Source organism: Chrysochloris asiatica, unplaced genomic scaffold, assembly GCF_000296735.1.
Source record: "Chrysochloris asiatica unplaced genomic scaffold, ChrAsi1.0 scaffold00037, whole genome shotgun sequence".
Lineage (NCBI taxonomy): Eukaryota > Metazoa > Chordata > Mammalia > Afrosoricida > Chrysochloridae > Chrysochloris > Chrysochloris asiatica.
Window position 1 is genome coordinate 15,988,138 of NW_006408555.1, and position 19,236 is coordinate 16,007,373.

Sequence of the window (19,236 nt, forward strand, 5' to 3'; positions counted from 1 at the left end):
GCTCTGAGTATAGGTCAGGTTCATCATGAAGATGTTTCTTCTGTCACTGTAGCTGTTCCAGTCTGCTTGTCCTTTCTAGTGGGAATGTCTCACCTCACAAGGCTGTGGATGGGACTCAGGATTCCACCAGAAGATACTTCTTGAAAGAAAGACCTACAAGAAAAATACAAAACAATACAGGCAGACAGACTGATTACTACAAGAACAAGCCAGTTGCTCACCCAGGAGACATCAAGGCAAGTGGTCGGGTCCCCTCAGGGCAAACCCCCTTCCAAGACTAAGACTCAGTAGAAATACATGCTCTGATTGGTGACCACGTTGGTCACCAATAAGGGGAAGTGAGGGAAAAACAGCAATGAAGCTGCGCGCTAAGCCCTACAACATTTAATAGACTCCTGTGAACCCGGGTGGAGACCTGGTTGGCCAGCAGTGTGGCAAGACCTCAGGATTCTTGGGCCCAGAGTCAGTGCCACAGAGGACTAGAGTGGAGAGTGAAGCGTCCAGCTGATGAGAAGAGAGGGCATCATATGCACAAGAAACCCACAGTTACAGATAATACCCACTTGACCTGGCTTCAATAACTGGATGATCAGAGCTCAGTTAGAAGAAAGCAGAGGGAAAAAAGAGTAATCTGATACAATTTGATGAACTTGACCTACGGCTATGGATGTAGTAGCTCAAAAGAGGAAACAAATCTTTATAGCAAGGATCATTCTCACCCCCTCCATATACAGTAGACAGGGATGGGCAATTTGTACATTGACTACCCAAAATGGGGGTGCTTCAAAGGCAAGAAGTGACTGTCTTACAAGCTTTCAAGAAGGAATCTAGATCTAAAGGGCGAAGAGGAAGGTAGAATTTCCACTGAGTAGTATCCAATCTGTCTAGGTGGGGCTGATGAAAGGAAATGCAGATAGGTATCTTGTGATACATTAGTGAATATTTGCTATCAGGACTGATTGTGAGGGTTGGAAATGTAAAGGTAGACGTTTTGTAGCAAGGAGGAGAGTGATTGACTTTGCAGTCTAGGAGCGGAGTCTTGGGACCATCAAGGGATAGCGGGACCCTACCCAGAGGAGCAGTGATGCCAGAGATGGAGGCAGAGACGATGACGTGGTGAGACAGAGCGGCGCTGCAGGGGACTTTAGACCCAGAGACAGAGAGTGGCTGTGTGGGGCAGGCTTGCAGGGTACACCCTGTGGTTGGTTGATGATGCATGGAGTGGATTGTAACCATGGCAATGAAATGATATAGGATAGGATGAATGTAAAGCTAATGTTCTCCCATGTAAACTATCACATAAAACATTTATTTATATATATATATATACACACAAAATAATAGAAATGTTTATGTATGCACAGCCTTGGAACAACAGGGCTCTGGGATACAGGGATTGCATGTATACATGAGATTGTACGTATCCATTCCAACCATGTATGTATACATCATTGGAATGAGCAAAATGGGGGAAATAATGTTAAGATGCTTAGCTATCTTCTGTATCTTGGTTTCCCTTGCATACCATTATAAAATAGACACTTGAGGGGGAGAGAAAGGAATAGCACCAGAAATATCCCCATAGACAGCTTGTAAGTCTGTTTTCTGCCTATAACTTATTGGAATACCTAAAATGGGGCTAGAACTTGCCCAGTGAAGGAGGCTTTCTGCGGAGCCTCTGCATTATATAAGAACATAGGTGGAATCCTGAACCCCATCTAGTATCTTCTGAGGTGGGAAATCTCCACTTGAAAGTACAAGCAGAGCAGCCTGGACCGGCTAGAAGAACAGAAGATACTTCTTGAAAGAAAGACCGACAGGAAAAATACAAAACGATAATGGCAGTCCAACTGATTACTACAAGAACAAGCAAGTTGCTCACCAAGGAGACATCAAGGCAAGCGGTCAGGTCCCCTCAGGGCAAACCCCTTCCAATAGTAAGACTCAATGGGAATACATGAGCAGACATGTGCTCTGACTGGTGGCCACGTTGGTCACCGATAAGGGGTAATGAGGGAAAAACAGCAGTGAAGTTGCAAGCTAAGTCCAACCATGTTCTGTAGACTCCTGTGAATCCGGTGGAGACCCGGTTGGCCAGCAGTTTGGCGAGATCTGGGGACTTCTGGGCCCAGAGTCAGCGACATAGCCACAGAGGACTAGAGTGGAGAGTGACGCATCTAGCTGATAAGAATAAGAGGGCATATGCACAAGAACATCCACACTTGCATATAATACCCACTTGACCTGGCTTCAATGGCTGGATGATCAGAGCTCCACTAGAAGAAGAAAGAAGAGGAAAAAAAGTAATCTGATAACAATTTGATGAACTTGACCTATACCTATGGATGCAGTAATTCAAAAGAGGGAACAAATCTTTACAGCGAGCATCATTCCCACCTCATCCATACACAAAATAGACAGGGATGGGCAACTTGAACATTGGCTACCCAAAATGGAGGTGCGGGGGATACAAAGGCAAGAAGTAACTGGCCTTACACACTTTTAAGAGGGAACCTAGATCCAGAGGGCGCTGAGAAAGATAGAATCTCCACTGAGTAGTATCCAATCTGTCTGGGCGGGACTGATGAAAGGAGATGGGGATAGCAGTCATGTGGTACAATAGTGAATAATAAAAATAATAATTTTGAAAAAGTAATCATCTTGCCATACAAGGGTCAATAGACTCCTGTGAACCCAGGTGGAGACCTGATTGGCCAGCAGTGTGGCAAGACCTGGGGACTCTTGGGCCCAGAGTCAGTGACATAGACATGGAAGACTGGAGTGGAGGGTGAAGTGTCCAGTGGATAAGAAGAGAGGGCATATCCACAAGAGCAACCACACATGCGGATAATACTCATTTGACCTAGCCTCAATGATTGGGTGATCAGAGCTCAACTAGAAGAAGAAAGAAGAGGAAAAAAAAAAGAGTAACCTGGTACAATTAGATGAACTTGACTTACACCTATGGATGCAGTAGCTCAAAAGAGGAAACAAATCTTTGCAGTGGAAACAAATCCATACACAGAGTATACAGGGATGGGCAACTTGGACATTGACTATCCAAAATGGAGGGGCTACAAAGGCAAGAAGTGACTGGCTTACAAGCTTTCAAGAGGGAACCTAGATCCAGAGGGTGTGGAGCAAGGTAGAATCTCCACTGAGTAGTATCCAATCTGTCCAGGCGGGACTGATTAAAGGAAGTGCGGATAGGTCTCTTGTGATGCAAGGGTGAATAATTGTTACCAGGACTGATTGTGAAGGTTGTAAATGTAAAAGTGGGCATTTTGTGGCAAGGAGGGGAGTGATTGACTTTGCAGCCAGAGAGCGGAGGTCCCTGGAACCATGAAGGGAGAAGAGCAGAGAGAGTAACCCTACCCAGAGAGGCAGTGATCCCAGAGATGGAGGCAGAGATGATGGCGTGGAGAGATGGAGCAGCTGGCGACTCAGGACCCAGGGAGGAAGAGGGGCTGTGTGCTGATGACCAGGGTAGTTGGGGGGTGGAGCAGGCTTATAGGATGCACCCTTTCGTTGATTGGTGCTGCATGGAGGGGATTGTAACCATGGCAATGAAACAATATACGATAAGATGAATGTAAAACTAATGTTCTTCCATGTAAACTGTCACATAATTCACAATTAAAAAAAAAAAAAAAAGTAACCCTCTTCCCTCCTCCAAGAAAAAAAATTAATCACCCAGATAGCTTTTTTTTTTTAAGTGCCACTGCCAGGCCCCCCTCTAAGATTCTGACTTTGTGGTGCTTTGAAGCAGCTTCTCAGTTACTATGCAGTCTTGAAAAACACTGCAGGTTGGAATTCCCCTTATCCCGGCCTCACTCGGATATTTGACTTACTCTCTGCAGCTGAAGCCCAGGCCTGTGTAGTTTTTTCAGAACTTCTCAGGTGATTCTCATGCTTGCAGTCAGGGTGAGAAGCACTGACTTACCTAAAAGTGAAATTCACCTTACAAGGTAGTTTCTTCTCCTAACTGGTCAGGTACATTAGTATATGTTTTCAAGGTTACAAAATAATCCTGCCTGCTTCTTTTAAGCTATCTGACTCCTTCCCATCCTAGCATACCTTGATACATCAATACTTCACAAAGCATCTGTTTCAGAATGTTCAGTTCAAATGGATCTCAGCTTTCACCAAACTGTGAAGCATTTTAAAATGTGTTTTTTGTATGTGGATATTTTTCCTGTTACTGATCCATTTCTTGTTTCCTTAAATTCAGTAACGTTGGAGTTGAATAAAAGCATGTAGTAGGCTGCTAACTCAGCAAGTATAAGTCTGTTTCATTGTGTATAACTGCTTAATAGTATCCCATGGCCTGTGAATACCATAATTTGTTTATCCTTTTCCCCATTGCCTGACGTAAATTTCCTTTTTTTTTTTTAACCACTTATTCTATGAAGATCTTTGTGTATTTTCATTTTATGCTATTTCTAAAGGGCTAGTTCCTAAAGAGGAATAATATGGGCAAAGGGCAGGCATATCAAATTTGATAGATACTGCCAAAACCTCCAAAAGGACTGTGCTCTCTCCACAGTGCATGATTTCATGTATAGTGTATGAGTTGGGGTTTTGCAGTCTTTTCAACATTGAACGTTAGTTTAACTTGATATTCTGAGAATGGGAAAAATGATCAAATTCTAATTTCTCTTTCAGTTAAACATTTCATAGGTTTACTGGTCATTTATATTTCTTTTTTGAAATGCCTTTTAATATTGTATAAGTTTTCTATGTTATGGCTATTACCTTTGACAAAGCAAATTTTATGCTAGAATTGCTCTACTTCAAACAGTAAAGCTGTGAGAAAATAGTGGATTTTAACCTTGTTAATGGGTGCTATGTTGAGCTTATTATGATATATTTTGTGTGTGTGGAACTTGATGTAATGTATTGTTTTATGTTGTTGAGTCCTTTCCTATTCATGGAGACCCCATGGGTGTCAGAGTAGAATGGTGCTTTGTAAGGTTTTCAAGACTTTTGACCATTTCAGACACCTTTCTTGTGTCTTGCAAGGCAACTCTTGGTGGGTTTAAACCACCAACCTTTTGGCTAGTAGTTGAGTGCTTAATTGTTTGCCCCACCCAAGGACACCTATGTAGAATAACATGATATATTCTATAGGTTCAGACACAGTGGCACTTTCCTGTATGTAATCTTTGGTATGGAGTAGGAAATCACTGCTGAGCTGTCTTGAGGTGAAATTTAATATAGAGTGTGATTGGCCCACCCAATCACAGGCAAAGATCACTGTGTCGTCTGGTGATCTATTGTTTTAACTTTTTATTGTGAACTGAGTGAAGGTTCACAGAGTAGATCATCAGTCCCACATTCAATAAATCATAGACTTGTGTCATTACAATGATTGCAACCCCTTCCATGTGCCATCAGTTAGTAGTATTTATATCTCTTCACTTTAACTCTTGCACTCCTCTCTGGGTCTTCCACTACGTTCATCTTTCCTGTGACAACTTCCCTCTTGTGTATTGTCTTCCCCATGAATAATTTTCCCTTCCCTCCCACCTGTGGTAACCATCACAGAATGTTTCTTTTAGCAAGAAAATTTTAGCTTTATATAACAGTGGTCTCGTACAATATTTATTTTGTACTTAAATATAAAAATATTTATTGTGAACTGAGTGAAAGTTTACAGAGATCATCAGTTTTACATTCAATAAATCATATACTTTGCTTTATTTCAATGATTGCAATCCCTTCCATGTAACAACAGTTAACAGTATTTATCTCTATGCCTTTAACATTGCATTCTTCTCTGTGTCTCCCGCTACCTTCATCTTTCCTCTGCTGTATGCCCTTTTGCGATTGGCTAATGTCACTCAGCATAATGTCTTCCAGGTTCACCCATATTATGAGGTGTTTTGCAGATGTGTCATTATTGTTCAGTGTTGCATAGTAATCTGTTTTTTAAAATCAGACTCTGATTCTAATTCTCCGACCCATGTCATGTAAGAGTCGTCGTATTTTTTGAGAATGTTCGTGTAATAATGGTTGTGTCGGGAATGTTGATTGCAAACATCAGTAATCACCTCTGGCTAACAGGCAGAAAGGAGTTTGTTGTAAGGGTATTGTGGGCCTGTGGAATTGGTGGGTCCAGGAACAAAAGGGAGCACAGAGGACAGGGGATGTGAGGACCTCACAGCACACAGTCCTTCAGCTAGAACAGGAACATTCTGGACAAAGCATTGCCCCCAGACAAATGACCTCCATCCAGACAGTGACCTGTTTGCACAAAATTGAATGTTTCTGGAAGGACTGATTGGCTGAGCCTAGGTCACTTGCTCAGTACTGGGGGAAGGTAGGGGAGACCTGAACTGAACCTGGCTGATAGTGTGAGTAGCCTTCATTATGAATACATTCTTGTCAAGGCTAGGAGGAAAAAATACCAAATTTCCTAAAGGAATAAAAAATAGGGTTGGATTCCAAGTAGCATCCCCCTAGCCCACCTCACTCCTGAAATAGATTTTTTAAATAATAGTATTTATGTATTTTAGTATTCCTAATGTGGCACCATCTTGTTGGGGGTCTTCCTCTTTTTCTCTGACCCTCCAACTTAACAAACATGATATCCTTCTCCAGCCAAGTGGCAGCATCGATGGACTCAAATGTGGCAACAGTAGTGAGGTTGGCCCAGGATCAGGCAGTGTTTCGTTCTGCTGTGCATAAGGTTGCTGTGGGTCAGTACTGACTCGATGGCACCTAACAACAATGTGGCATTGTGGCTTAATGCTGTGGACAGCAAAGTTGGTTTGAACTGCAAGGTTGGGGGTTTAAGCTCATTAGCCACTCCTTGGAAACCCCTTACAGGGTCACTGTGAGTCGGAACTGACTAGAAGACACTCAACAACAGCATATATATGTGTGTGTGTTTCATTAAGTTTTTATTGTGGATTGAGTGAAAGTTTACAGGGGAGATAATCAGTTTTACTAAAATTCAACAAATAATACAGCTTGTTTCACCACAATGATTACAATCCATTCCATGTACCATCAGTTAACAGTATTTCTCTCTATTCACTACTTTAGTTCTTTTTTTTTTTTAATCAGGTATAGATAAAATTTACACCACCAAAGGGCACATTCTGCAAGTCTGCCTCCCTCTTTTCCCATGAATCTAGAGTCCTAAGCCACTCCCCTTCTCCATGTCCCCATCTCTGCCTCCATCTCTAGTGTCTAGTGTCACTGCTTCTCTGGATAAGATCCCACGTAAAGAGGTCCAAACTGTTAATAATAGAATATCAGAAATGGACAAAATACACTGAAAGGGCAAAGGAGCAGAACTGTAGAGATGGAAGCCAGAACTAGTGAAGTAGAAGATAAATCTCTCAATACTAAGATAGAAATACAAGCAGAAAAAGGATAAAAAAATCTGAAGAAGGTCTAAGATTCATGTTGAACAACATGAAGAAGAATAACTTGAGAATTATCAGCATTCTGGAACAGGAAGAATCACACAAGTCCACAGAGGAGACAGTTGCAGAGCTGCTGGAAGAAAATTTCCTTAACATCCTGAAAAGTGAAAAGATAAGCATTCAGGAAGCTCAACAAACCCCAGGAAAGAAAGACTCTAAAAGACAATCACCAAGACATATAATAATCAAGATCTCCAAAATCAAAGATAAGGACAGAATCCTGAAAGCAGTTAGGAAAAAGAGAAGTGTAACATATAAAGGCAAGCAAATCAGATTAAGCTCAAATCTCTCAACAGAAACCATGCGGGCAGGAAGGCAATGGGGTGACATATATAAAGCCCTGAAAGAAAGAAAAAAACTGCCAACCAAGAATCCTCTACCCAGCAAGGTTATCAATCAAATACGATGGTGTCATCAAAACATTCCAGGATAAACTAAAGCTAAGGGATTTTGCCAAAGCCAACCCTGCGATGAAAAACATCCAAAAGGGCATTCTATGAACTGAGAACCAACAAGAACAGACAACCACCAGAGATTGATGTACGTGTTAGTATCACCCGGAACTCAATCAACATATGGAGGATTTGAGACCAGAATAAAGCTATAAGAACAAATTCAGAGTATCTGAGAGGTCAGTCTATGATCAAAACAATTACAATGTGAAAGAAGGTAAACACAGAGAAACAGAGATCCAGGTGGGGAGAAAGTCAGGTAATTACAGGATAAAATAGACTGTCTTAAATGGAGGGAAAAGTTAATGGAATATAAGGTAACCACAACAGTGGGATTGGAGTAGGGTGTTTAGAGGGAGGTAGAGGGAGGCAACAGTACAGCATATATTTTAAAGTGTTTTTACTTCCATTAATGTCTCATTTGATGCTCACAAAACTGAGTTGAGAATCTTTGGGTGGAAATGGAACCTTGTTTAAGTACATGTGATATCCTTCTAGTTTTCCCTGGGGTCTCAGAAGAAGCTAATTGACTTGCCTAGGGATATTGAGTGGCAGCCCCAAGACAAATTACAGGTCTTCTAACGTAGAGTCATGTTATGTATTTTCCCTCCCACCAGTCGATGTTGAACTTGATCTGTCTCAATTTGGGCTGTTGTTTTTGTTTTTTCTGATAGGTTACGTGAGGACAGGTTCGATTTCTCTGGCCCAAACTCAGGACCGCCTGGTCTCCCTGAAGCGCATCAACTCCAGGCTGAAGTGCGTATGAAACTAGAAGCTTATCCTGACTTTCCTGTCACACTAACCTCGGCCAAGGGGCCAGTGAGGGTCATTGTCCCTTTGTGTTCTATGGCAGTGTTATGGGCATCCCTTCTGAGATCATCACCCCCAAGAAAGTGGCTGAGCTTCACCCTCTCCTCAATGTGCACGACCTGGTAGGGGCCATGCATGTCCCTGAGGATGCTGTCATGTCCTCTGCTGATGTGGCTCTTGCCCTGGCAAGTGCTGCCTCCCAAAACAGTAAGAGGGGTTTTTAGAGCTTTCTTAAGGTGGGTTTGGAAGGACAAGAAAGTGTCTCCCAATAAGTAATGGCACTGACTTTGGAGAAATTATTCTCATTGGAGTATTCACCTTCCATTTTCAAACACTGGATATTATAAGGTTTTTTGGTATGGGGGGTGGCTCATAATATTTGTTAAGTATTTTTCCTCTGGCCCTCATCTTTTCTTATCAAGGTTTTAAGAAACTGCTTTTAGTATTGATTAACACTTTAAACTTAAGGGGATTTTTTTTTTTTCCCTCACAGAGTTTGACATGCTACAGAGTTAGAACATACTTTGAGAACTTAATCCACAGCTGAAATTGTGTCTCATTATTGAAATAAATGAAGGAAAGACTTACCAGGGTCCAGGGTATTATAAACTTTGGTTGAACTGATTTAGGATGTGGACAGTTTAGGATTTAAAATGGCCTATGTGGAGTCCTGGTATGACATTGTAGGATAAGCACTGGCTGCTAACCACAAGCACTGGCTGCTAACCACTAGATGATCCTTGGAAACCCTATACAAGGTTGCTGTGTGTTGGAACTGACTCGATGGCATTTACCATCAACAACCCTTTTTATGATTTCTGGAATTAAGTTATTCTGTAGTAAAGTCATTTTTTTTAAATTACATAATATTTTCAATCTTGTAAAGGGCCCATTTACAATTTCAGGGGTGTGGTTGTTGTTAAGTACCATTGAGTCCACCCATAACGACCCTGCGTAGGATTTACTAAGGGTTTTTTAAGTTGAATTAGGGCAGTGACCTTGGTTTTTCACTCCTTTTTATGGTTTGGGGTATCTGCTGCAAATGCCTTCTTTCTGGACCATCAGATGATGCACCAACTCTTTCTTTACCTTGGAACAGATGTTCAGATCTATGACCGGACAGCTGTTCTTCACCTCTTAGTCAAAAAAGGTCAAGTCACTGGCGTGGAGACAGATAAAGGACAGATTGACTGCCAGTATTTTGTCAACTGTGCTGGTCAGGTAGGTTAGCAACAACACAGGGTCATTAATTTTCTTCTTTAACGTTTGTCTTCAGGATTATTTGGTAAGATTAATACTGTGTCTGACTAAATAGATCTTGGTCCCTGGTGTGGCACTGTAGGATAAGCACTGGACTGGTAACCACAAGGTTGGCAGTTCAAACCCACCAGCTGCTCTCAGAAACCCTATACAGGGTCACTATGAGTCAGAATCAACTTGATGACACACTTTCCTAATTTTAACCGAAAAACTCAGAATTCCTATAATCTAAATTAGAAACTTCTATTTATCTCCTAAAATAGAAGCATCTGTGAGTGACCTTTTTCTTTTCATCCTTGTTAACTGATGCTGTCCTGGCTAAGAAGGCCAGGAAACAGTCGGCCATTGACATTGGATTTTCCATGGTGTTAAATTCTACAACGTTATAAATCAAGTATTAAGCTATTTCATTGTATCAGGAGCCTGGATTCAGTTTCTAGAACACTAAGCTATGTCTACCTGGGAATTACTTTTGCCATGGGAAGGTCATTTAATGATTGGCATCTGGGGTCTGTAATTAAGGCCAGGCATTTTATTAAAAGAGCCTCCTTTGGTCGCCATGAGCTCCTTTTACTAGCTGGTAAAGTCTATCTTCCATTAATCTAAAAGTAATTTTTATGGTTTAAAACAGATAGTGTTGCTCCCTATCCAAATAATTGAACTAAAGCAGCCTACAACTTGGCTTTCCACATTTGACATGCTAGCAAGAGCATACACAAGCCACTTGAAATTAAACCCTTTTTCAAGAGGCTGAGCTTGCTCATTTGTATTTCTGTTCCTCTTCCCACCCACAAATAAATCTGTCCATTTGTAGTGGGCATACGAGCTGGGTCTGTCCAACGAGGAGCCGGTTAGTATCCCGTTACATGCCTGTGAACACTTCTACCTTCTGACTCGCCCCTTGGAGACCCCTCTGCAGAGCAACACACCAAGTGAGGACTTGCACTTTTTTTTTTTTAAATCTTGTTTACTTGCCAGTATTCTGTCCTCTCAGAAGAAGACGTTCTGCTAAGGACAGCCTGTACCCAAAAAGTCTCTTTTCTGAAGCATGTTACAGGGAGGTGGACCCAATTCTAACTTTTCTTTACTAGCTCTTTACAAAAGAATGGCCAAATTGGGCATTCCACTTAAGAAAAAAAATTTTTTTTTTTTTCTTCTACAAGCTAATTTTAGCCCTAAACAGAGGTCAGTGAAAATATTTGGATAGGAACCGTAACCTTGAGTTTTTTACCTAAATGTTATAAATGGGAGAAATGTCATAGGTAACCTATAAGCTGACGTGGTTTAGTGATTCCAAGAGCTGTAGGAAAGAGTTTGCTGTCATTTTGGAGGTTGTAATTGCTAGAACGTGCACTGCAGTCCACCCTTCCTGTTGGGCTCTTTCTTGGTGCAGTGAGCTGTGTAGTTTGGTCATGATGGTTTGTTAAAGCTTGTTGGTAACTGGTAACATTCGAGAAATCAGTCTCCACCTGTAAATCTGAGAAGGAGGGTCTTCCTCCGTGTCCTTTAAAGATACTAAAAAACTAATGAATACCTGTGTTTATTGGATGCTGTTTCATTAATAAAGTTATTAATGGGTGTTTTTGTTTTGTTTCTTTTCTGTCCATATAGAAAGCTGGCTTGCCTCTAAACCTTCATTTTTTTCTTCTACTCCCCACTCCCTTATCGCTTCTTTTCCTCAGCTATTGTAGATCCTGATGGGAGGATTTATATTCGGAGCTGGCAGGGTGGCATCTTGTCTGGGGGCTTTGAGAAGAACCCAAAACCAATTTTCACCGAGGGCAAGAACCAACTGGAGATTCAGAATCTACAGGAAGACTGGGATCACTTTGGTGCGTGAGCTAGAATATAACAATAATGCTCTATATTTTTGTATGATTTTTTTTTTAAAGCCTTTTAAAGTCTAATTACTTATTTAATCTTTTTAAGAGCCCCATGGGGGCACAGTGTGCATTCTACAGTGGTTAGTAGCAGATTCAGGGACTAAAATCTAAGTTGACTGACTTCTGGATTATTGTTACTTTCACATAAACTCATTGCTAAGATGCTAGAGTAGATAGACCTTCTTTTGGTAGAATTTCATATAAAAGTGGTGAGATTTTTAGCAGTATTGTTTTGTTAACTTGGTCTTTTACACTTTTTATTTTTTAAACTTTAATTTTATTTACTAAATAAAGAGTCACATGGTTCCCTAGTCAAATGATAAGAAAGAATCTACAATGAAAAATCTACCTTTGAGGACTGTTCCTTAATAAAATTTTTACTGTGGAAAATTTCAAGCTTTTTGATAGTGAAGAGAATAGTATAAGGAACGTCCCCACCTCAACACATGTGTCCACCATCCAGCTTCAGCAGATACTAACTCCTTTGCTGTGCCATTAGATCCTTCCCAGGTGATGGGCTGACTGTAAAAAGGGTGAGCTTTGTCTTTCACACCTTTCCCCACTTGGGAAAATGTTGCCTTTATTGCAATCTCTTTGGGTGATTTTCACCTGCAGTGATCCCTGGGTCATGTGTAGCTACATGTTATTATTTGTTAGTCTGTTATCTCCTGGCCTTTGTAAAGTGTATCTTTGTTTCTCAGTCTTTATGCCAAGCATTTTTCAAATATGTCTGTAATTTCACTAGGCTTTCTGTCAAATGGCTTAGTTGACTCTTCTTTTTTTAAAAAAAATCCCTTCCAAGAGACTTTCTGAAAAGAGAGGGAGTGAAAAAAGTATTCAGGTGTGAAAGCCTTTGAGTTTCCTGAACGTGAGGACTCGGTTTGTTTTTATTGCTTAGAGCCCCTGTTGAGTTCCCTCCTGCGTAGAATGCCTGAACTAGAGGCTCTGGAGATCATGAAGTTGGTGAATTGCCCCGAGACCTTCACGCCAGACATGAGGTGCATCATGGGCGAGTCTCCCATGGTTCAGGGCTACTTTGTCCTGGCAGGAATGAACTCTGCTGGACTGTCGTTTGGTGGAGGAGCTGGGAAGTAAGTCTTGCTCATTAGAGTCAACTATGAACATACGGCAGCTTGCTGAGCTGCTTCCCTTGTACAATAACTTGTTTGTTTTGTATGTAATATATTTAATCTAGTATGTTAATAATAATAAGGTATATCTGAATTAAGAGTTGTCACCTTTAAACTAAGTACCAGAAAGACTCAGCCCATATCCCAGAAATGTACAAACTGCTTTTGAAACTCTGTTTGGAGTTAGTCAAAGAGTCTGAGGGGATATTCTTTGGTACTTTTTCAGTAGTAGCAAATGTTGGTCCCTTGAGTGTATATTTTAGTTTGTTGCATGTGAGTTAGGTAGATCAACCTGGGTAATACATATTCCTATTTTAAAAGCTAGGTACTAGTATAAATTAATGAGGCCAGTTTTCTTGAGTGACTTTTATAAAATGGCACTAAAAGTCCATTGGCCTCGCCTGTGGGGGCTAGGGTAAGAGTAAGGAGGGGGGAAGGTGCTGACTGACGGGTCTGATGTTCAGGAGGTATATGTACACCATAATCTACACCTGTTACCCATTGACCTCTAGCCCATGGGAACTAGGGATGAGTTGACCAGAACTTGACCAAATAAAGAGAATGAAGTGTCATCCTGGTGCTTGGTATAAATTCCTGCAAATGTTGATGTCTTAGACTGGACTTTGTTTATATAAGTGCTCGATGTTCCAACCAGAACAAAAGATTTCCTCAAACCAAGAAACATGCTTGTCTCCTCAGAGTACTGGTTTGATAAGGATGGGCTTTTTTTAAATTGCCTATCTAAACTGAAAGGAAATAATGGCATAAATTGGCTGGCATAACACTTTGATGGGTGTGCTTAGTCTTAAAATGAGGGGTACAAGGAAGGATTCTCCCCCCGCTCAAAGGCATTAAAAACAGTTACAGAAGATGAGTTCCAAAAAATGTTTAGAGCAAAGAAAATGTGGTAAGATAACGATATCAACTTCCTGGGTCATCCTGGGTCACTGTTTTATAGAAAAATGCCCACTGGATATATGATTTTGTGGGATTTCAACATTTCTTCATAGATGTGGTTTATGTCTTATTCTAGGGAATCTTATCATTAGAAATAAAATCTTGCTGGTGGTCTTGTGATAAGAGTAGATTTATCTTTGTTTCTTTTTTCCAAAAAAGGTGAAGGAAATCTCATAGAATTACTAAACTGGTTAGTCTGTGACTAGATAGGAGCTTTTGATTATTCTTTCAATTTTTGATTCCTAATCCAGTGCTTTTAGCTTCTTGAGCATCATATCTGAGGCCCAACAACTTTCCTCTCCATCTAAATAGGTACCTCGCTGAATGGATGGCATATGGTTATCCTTCAGAAAATGTCTGGGAGTTGGACTTGAAACGTTTTGGAGCCCTACAAAGTAGCCGCACCTTTCTGCGTCACCGGGTCATGGAAGTCATGCGTAAGTGAAGCTTCATCCCAGTTGCGCTTAGGTGCAGGTGTCTTTCAGAAGGGCAGATTTTTCTCAGTTTTTAACTCTGAGTTTACCTTAATATGTTTGACTGTTTCAGACCATATGGGAACAGGGAAGTAGAATAGAATTAGTAAATGGTAATTCTTGGATATTTGCAGCACTACCTCTTTACCACTTTGCCTTGAAAGCAAAGTGATGTTCTCTCACTCCTGGCATAGAATTTTCCAGGTTTTTCTTAACGGTGAAGCCTTCTCTGGTGACTTTTTATGGCCACTACAGGTGAACAACAACAACAGGATGAGATAGCACTTGTCATGGAGCTACAAATCCTGTACTCCTGCTCTCTGACGCTTTACTCTAGGCTCCCTTAACTTTGAAGAATGGGTCTCCTCATTTCACTTCTTTTTCTACCTTCTCTCTGAATTTTCCACTAAGCCCTTGGGATGGTGCATGACTGGGCAGTATTTCATTCTGTAGTCTATAGGATCTCTATGAGTCAGAACCAACTCAGCAGCACCTAATAACAAGTCCTTTATAAACAGCTTTTGCATCAGGAATTGAGCCCAATCAGGTGGGTGATGACAGGTTGCAATTTTATTTCCCTGTGCTTAGAAGCATCTAATGGTTTAAATCAGGAAAGGTGTGTTAGTCTGAATTGTATTTTTTTCACCATGCTTATTCAGTATATGCTGAACAGAAAATGGATTATATGAAAAAGAGCATGACAGCAAGATTGTCAGAACACTCATTAACAACCTACAGTATGCAGCTAGCACAGCCTTGCTTGTGGGAAGGGAAGAGAACTTGAAGTACTTACAGATGAAGATCAAAGACCATATCTTTCAGTATGGATTGCACATCAATATGAAGAAAACAAAAATCCTCACAACTGGGACATTATGTTGAGTGAAATTAATCAATGAAATTAGGACCACTACTGTAAAAGACTAAGCAAAAGAACCCATACTAAAGGGGTTAGATTCTTTGCTGGTTACTGGGATGGGAGTGGGGTAAGGGGAGGGAGGGGAAGGTGAAGCACAGGGTAGGGAATAGACAGGAGAGTTTGGGTGCTGGGGGGTGGGCAATACATTAGAAGGGGGAGGGGAATGGAAGAACAAAGAAGACAGGAAAACAATTAGGCAGGTTTGCTTGGGTTAAGTGGGACAGAGGTAAATAATGATGTATGCACAACCTTGGAACAACAGGGCTTTGGGATACAGGGATTGAGACATGACTAGAATGGGCAAAAGTGGGGAAATAATGTTAAGATGCTTGGCTGTCTTTTGAATCTTGGTTTCCCTTGCATACCATTATAAAGTAGACACTTGAGGGGGAGAGGAAGGAATAGCCAGATATATCACCATAGAAAGCTTGTAAGTCCGTCTTCTGCCTGTAACTAACTAATTGGAACACCTAAAATGGGGCTAGAACTTTCACAGTGAGGGAGGCTTCCTGCAGAGCCTCTGTATTACATAAGACCATAGGTGGAATCCAGAATCTTCAGAGGAGGGAAATTTCCACTTGAAAGGACAAATAGACCAGCCTGAGATGGTTAGAAGAACAGAAGATACTTCTTGAAAGAAAGACCTACAGGAAAAACACAAAACAGTAACGGCAGACTGACTGATTATGACAAGAACAAGCAAGTTGCTCACCCAGGAGACATCAAGCCAAGTGGTCGGGTTCCCCTCAGGGCAAACCCCCTTTCTCAAGACTAAGACTCAATGGGAATACACCCTCTGATTAGTGACCACAATCATCACCGATTAGAGGAAGTGAAGGAAAAAAGCAGTGAAGCTGCAAGCTAAGTCCTACCACATTCAGTAGACTCCTGTGAACCCTGGTAGAGACCTGGTTGGCCAGCAGTGAGGCAAGACCTGGGGGCTCTTGGGCCCAGAGTCAGTGACATGAAGCATCCAGCTGATAAGAAGAGAGGGCATATGCATAAGAACATCCACACTTGCAGATAATACCCACTTGACCTGGCTTCAATGACTGGATGATCGGAGCTCAACTAGAAGAAGAAAGAAGAGGAAAAAAAGAGTAATCTGATACAATTTAATGAACTTGACCTACACCTATAGATGCAGTAGCTCAAAAGAGGGAACAAATCTTTACAGCGAGGATCATTCCCACTCCCTCGCTACACAGGGTAGACAGGGATGGGCAACTTGGACATTGGCTACCCAAAATGGGTGGGTGGGGGACTACAAAGGCAAGAAGTGTCTGGCTTACAAACTTTCAAGAGGGAGCCTAGATTCAGAGGGTGCGGAGGAAGGTCGAATCTCCACTGAGTAGTATCCAGTCTATCTGGGCAGGGCTGATGAAAGGAGATGCGGATAGGTCTCTTGTGATACAGTAGTTAATAATTGTTATCAGGAATGATTGTGAGGGTTGGAAATGTAAAGGTAGACGTTTTGTAGCAAAAGGAGGGGAGTGACTGACTTTGCAGTGTAGGAGCAGAAGTCCCTGGGACCATCAAGGGAGAAGAGCGGAGAGCGGGACCCTACCCAGAGAAACAGTGACGCCAGAAATGGAGGCAGAGACGATGACATGGAGAGATGGAGCAGCTGGGGACTTTAGACCCAGAGAGGGAGAGGGGCTGTGTGCTGATGACCTGGGGCAGGCTTATAGTGTATACCCTTTGGTTGGTTGATGATGCATGGAGGGGATTGTAACCATGACATTGAAATGATATATGATAGGATGAATGTAAAGCTAATGTTCTCCCATGTAAACTATCACATAATTCATAATAAAACATTAAAAAAAAAAATCCTCACAACTGGACCAATAAAAATAATACGATAAATGCAGAAAAGATTGAAGTTGTCAAAAGTTTTATTTTACTTGGATCCACAATTAACACTCATGAAAGTAGCAGGAAAGAAATCATATAACATACTGCATTGGGCAATTCTCTTGCAAAAACCCTTTTTAAAGCATTGAAGAGCAAAGATGTCACTTTGAAAACAAAGTGCACCTGACTGAAGCCATGGTATTTTCAATCACCTCATGTATATGCAAAAGCTGGACAATGTATAAGGAAGACTGTAGAAGAATCGATGCTTTTGAATTATGGTGTTGGTGAAAAATATTGAAAATACCATGGATTGCCAAAAAAAAAGTCTGTCTTGGAAGAAGTACATCAAGAATGCTCCTTGGGCATACAGCGGATAAAATGATGAAAACGTCTAGATATTATCAAACATCTTAAAGTAATGAGCTGCTAAGCCTGGGCGCTCAGGACCATAGTTTCAGGGGCACCATGGTTCTTGGCATAACAGCCCTTAAAGACAGTGTTCTATATCCTGCTTTGGTGAGTACCATCTGAAATCTTGGAATCTCATGAGCAACCGTCTAAGGTGTAGCTATTGGTCTCTCCATGTGCAGAAGAAAGAAGAGTGATTTAAAAAAAAAAAAAAAAAAAGACTAGGTGTTACTGGTCAGAAAGAGACTGGAGAAACCTGAGGCTGTGTATGGCCCTTGACTACCCTTCAGGTCTGGAAAGGAACTCACCCTCACGGTCCAGTTTTCAGTTAGTTACTTAGATAGGGACAACAACACTAGTAAGGTATGTTCACCCTGGAATAGTCAGCATTTTCCTGAGGACAAAGTTGAAAAGGGGTGGGTGGTATACAAATAGGAACCACAGAAAAGTTGCATGGAGGGGATTGCAATCATTAAGATGAAAAAAAAGTGTATGAATTGTTGAATGTAAAATTAATGATCTTGCCTTTCCTTCACTCAGTTCACACTATAAAACTGAAAAAAAAATCAAGGGGGGAAATACATATGTATATTGAACTGACACCTGAACTGAAAGAAACATTGAAACATTACAATGAAATAGGATTACTGGGATACTTGTTGAAATTGGAGTGGAGAATATAGATTTCTAAAGAGTATGCCTATGTAATCTTTCTGTATTTGATAACTTATGCATATTAAGAGAACTACTTTATTCTTAGGAAATACACACTAGGCATAAAGGAGTATAATATATCTACCTTATTCTAAAGTGATCAAAAAAATATATGTATATATGGCTAATGGGGTAAAATGTCAACAATTGGGGACTCTGCGTAAAGAGTGAATTCTTTTTTTGCACTGTACGAAAAAGTTTGTTATACTCCTATTTATAACTCTTGTGTATGTTTGAAGTTATTTTAAAATAAAATATTAAAACAAAAAATTGTTCCTTGAAAATGAGGACGGTGAGGCTTTGTCTCACATACTTTGGACATGCTACCAAGAGGGACCAGTTCCTGGAAAAGGACATCATGCTTGACAAAGTAGAGTCAGCACAAAGGCGGGAAACCCCCAACGAGATGGAGTAACACAGTGGCTGCAACTGTGGGCTCGAGTATACTTTGAGGATTGTGAGGCTGCCACAGGACCAAGCAGTGTTTTTTTGTGTCATGCATAGGATCCCTGTGAATCAGAATCTACTCAACAGCGCCTGACAAAAGGAACGCCATCAAGACAGCCCAGTGGTCTAAGGCACGGCATTCAAATTACAGTCTCCTCTGGAGATGGGGGGTTTTGATCCCGCTCCTGACATATCAACCATTTAAAGGAGCCTTGGTGGCACTGTGGGCTAAGCATTGGACTGTTAACTGCAAGGTCAATTGTTCAACAGCTATTCTTCAGAACGAAGATAAGACTGTGTGATCCTGTAAAGATTTACGCTCTCAGAAACCCCACTCAGGGTCGTCATTAGAATCGACTTGATGGCTGATTGGGTACTGGGTGGGTACTGAGGAGCTATTCCTGGACTTTGCCAAATGTTTCTAAACATTTAGGATATGTTTATGCTCAGAACCAAATTTCTACATTGGCTGTGACTGTCATTGTTC

At 41.1% G+C, this 19,236-nt stretch overlaps 1 protein-coding gene across 1 annotated transcript in view; it reads left to right on the forward strand.

Annotated features, from left to right (window-relative positions):
• The window catches only part of PDPR (pyruvate dehydrogenase phosphatase regulatory subunit), a 43,893-nt gene that overhangs the window by 12,961 nt on the left and 11,696 nt on the right, over positions 1–19,236 (forward strand). Inside the window, exons 3-9 of the mRNA XM_006860172.1 lie at positions 8,563–8,644; positions 8,742–8,905; positions 9,798–9,919; positions 10,773–10,890; positions 11,641–11,790; positions 12,740–12,932; positions 14,241–14,365. Of these exons, the coding sequence (XP_006860234.1) occupies positions 8,563–8,644; positions 8,742–8,905; positions 9,798–9,919; positions 10,773–10,890; positions 11,641–11,790; positions 12,740–12,932; positions 14,241–14,365 (954 nt within the window). The remainder of the gene's footprint in view (positions 1–8,562; positions 8,645–8,741; positions 8,906–9,797; positions 9,920–10,772; positions 10,891–11,640; positions 11,791–12,739; positions 12,933–14,240; positions 14,366–19,236) is intronic.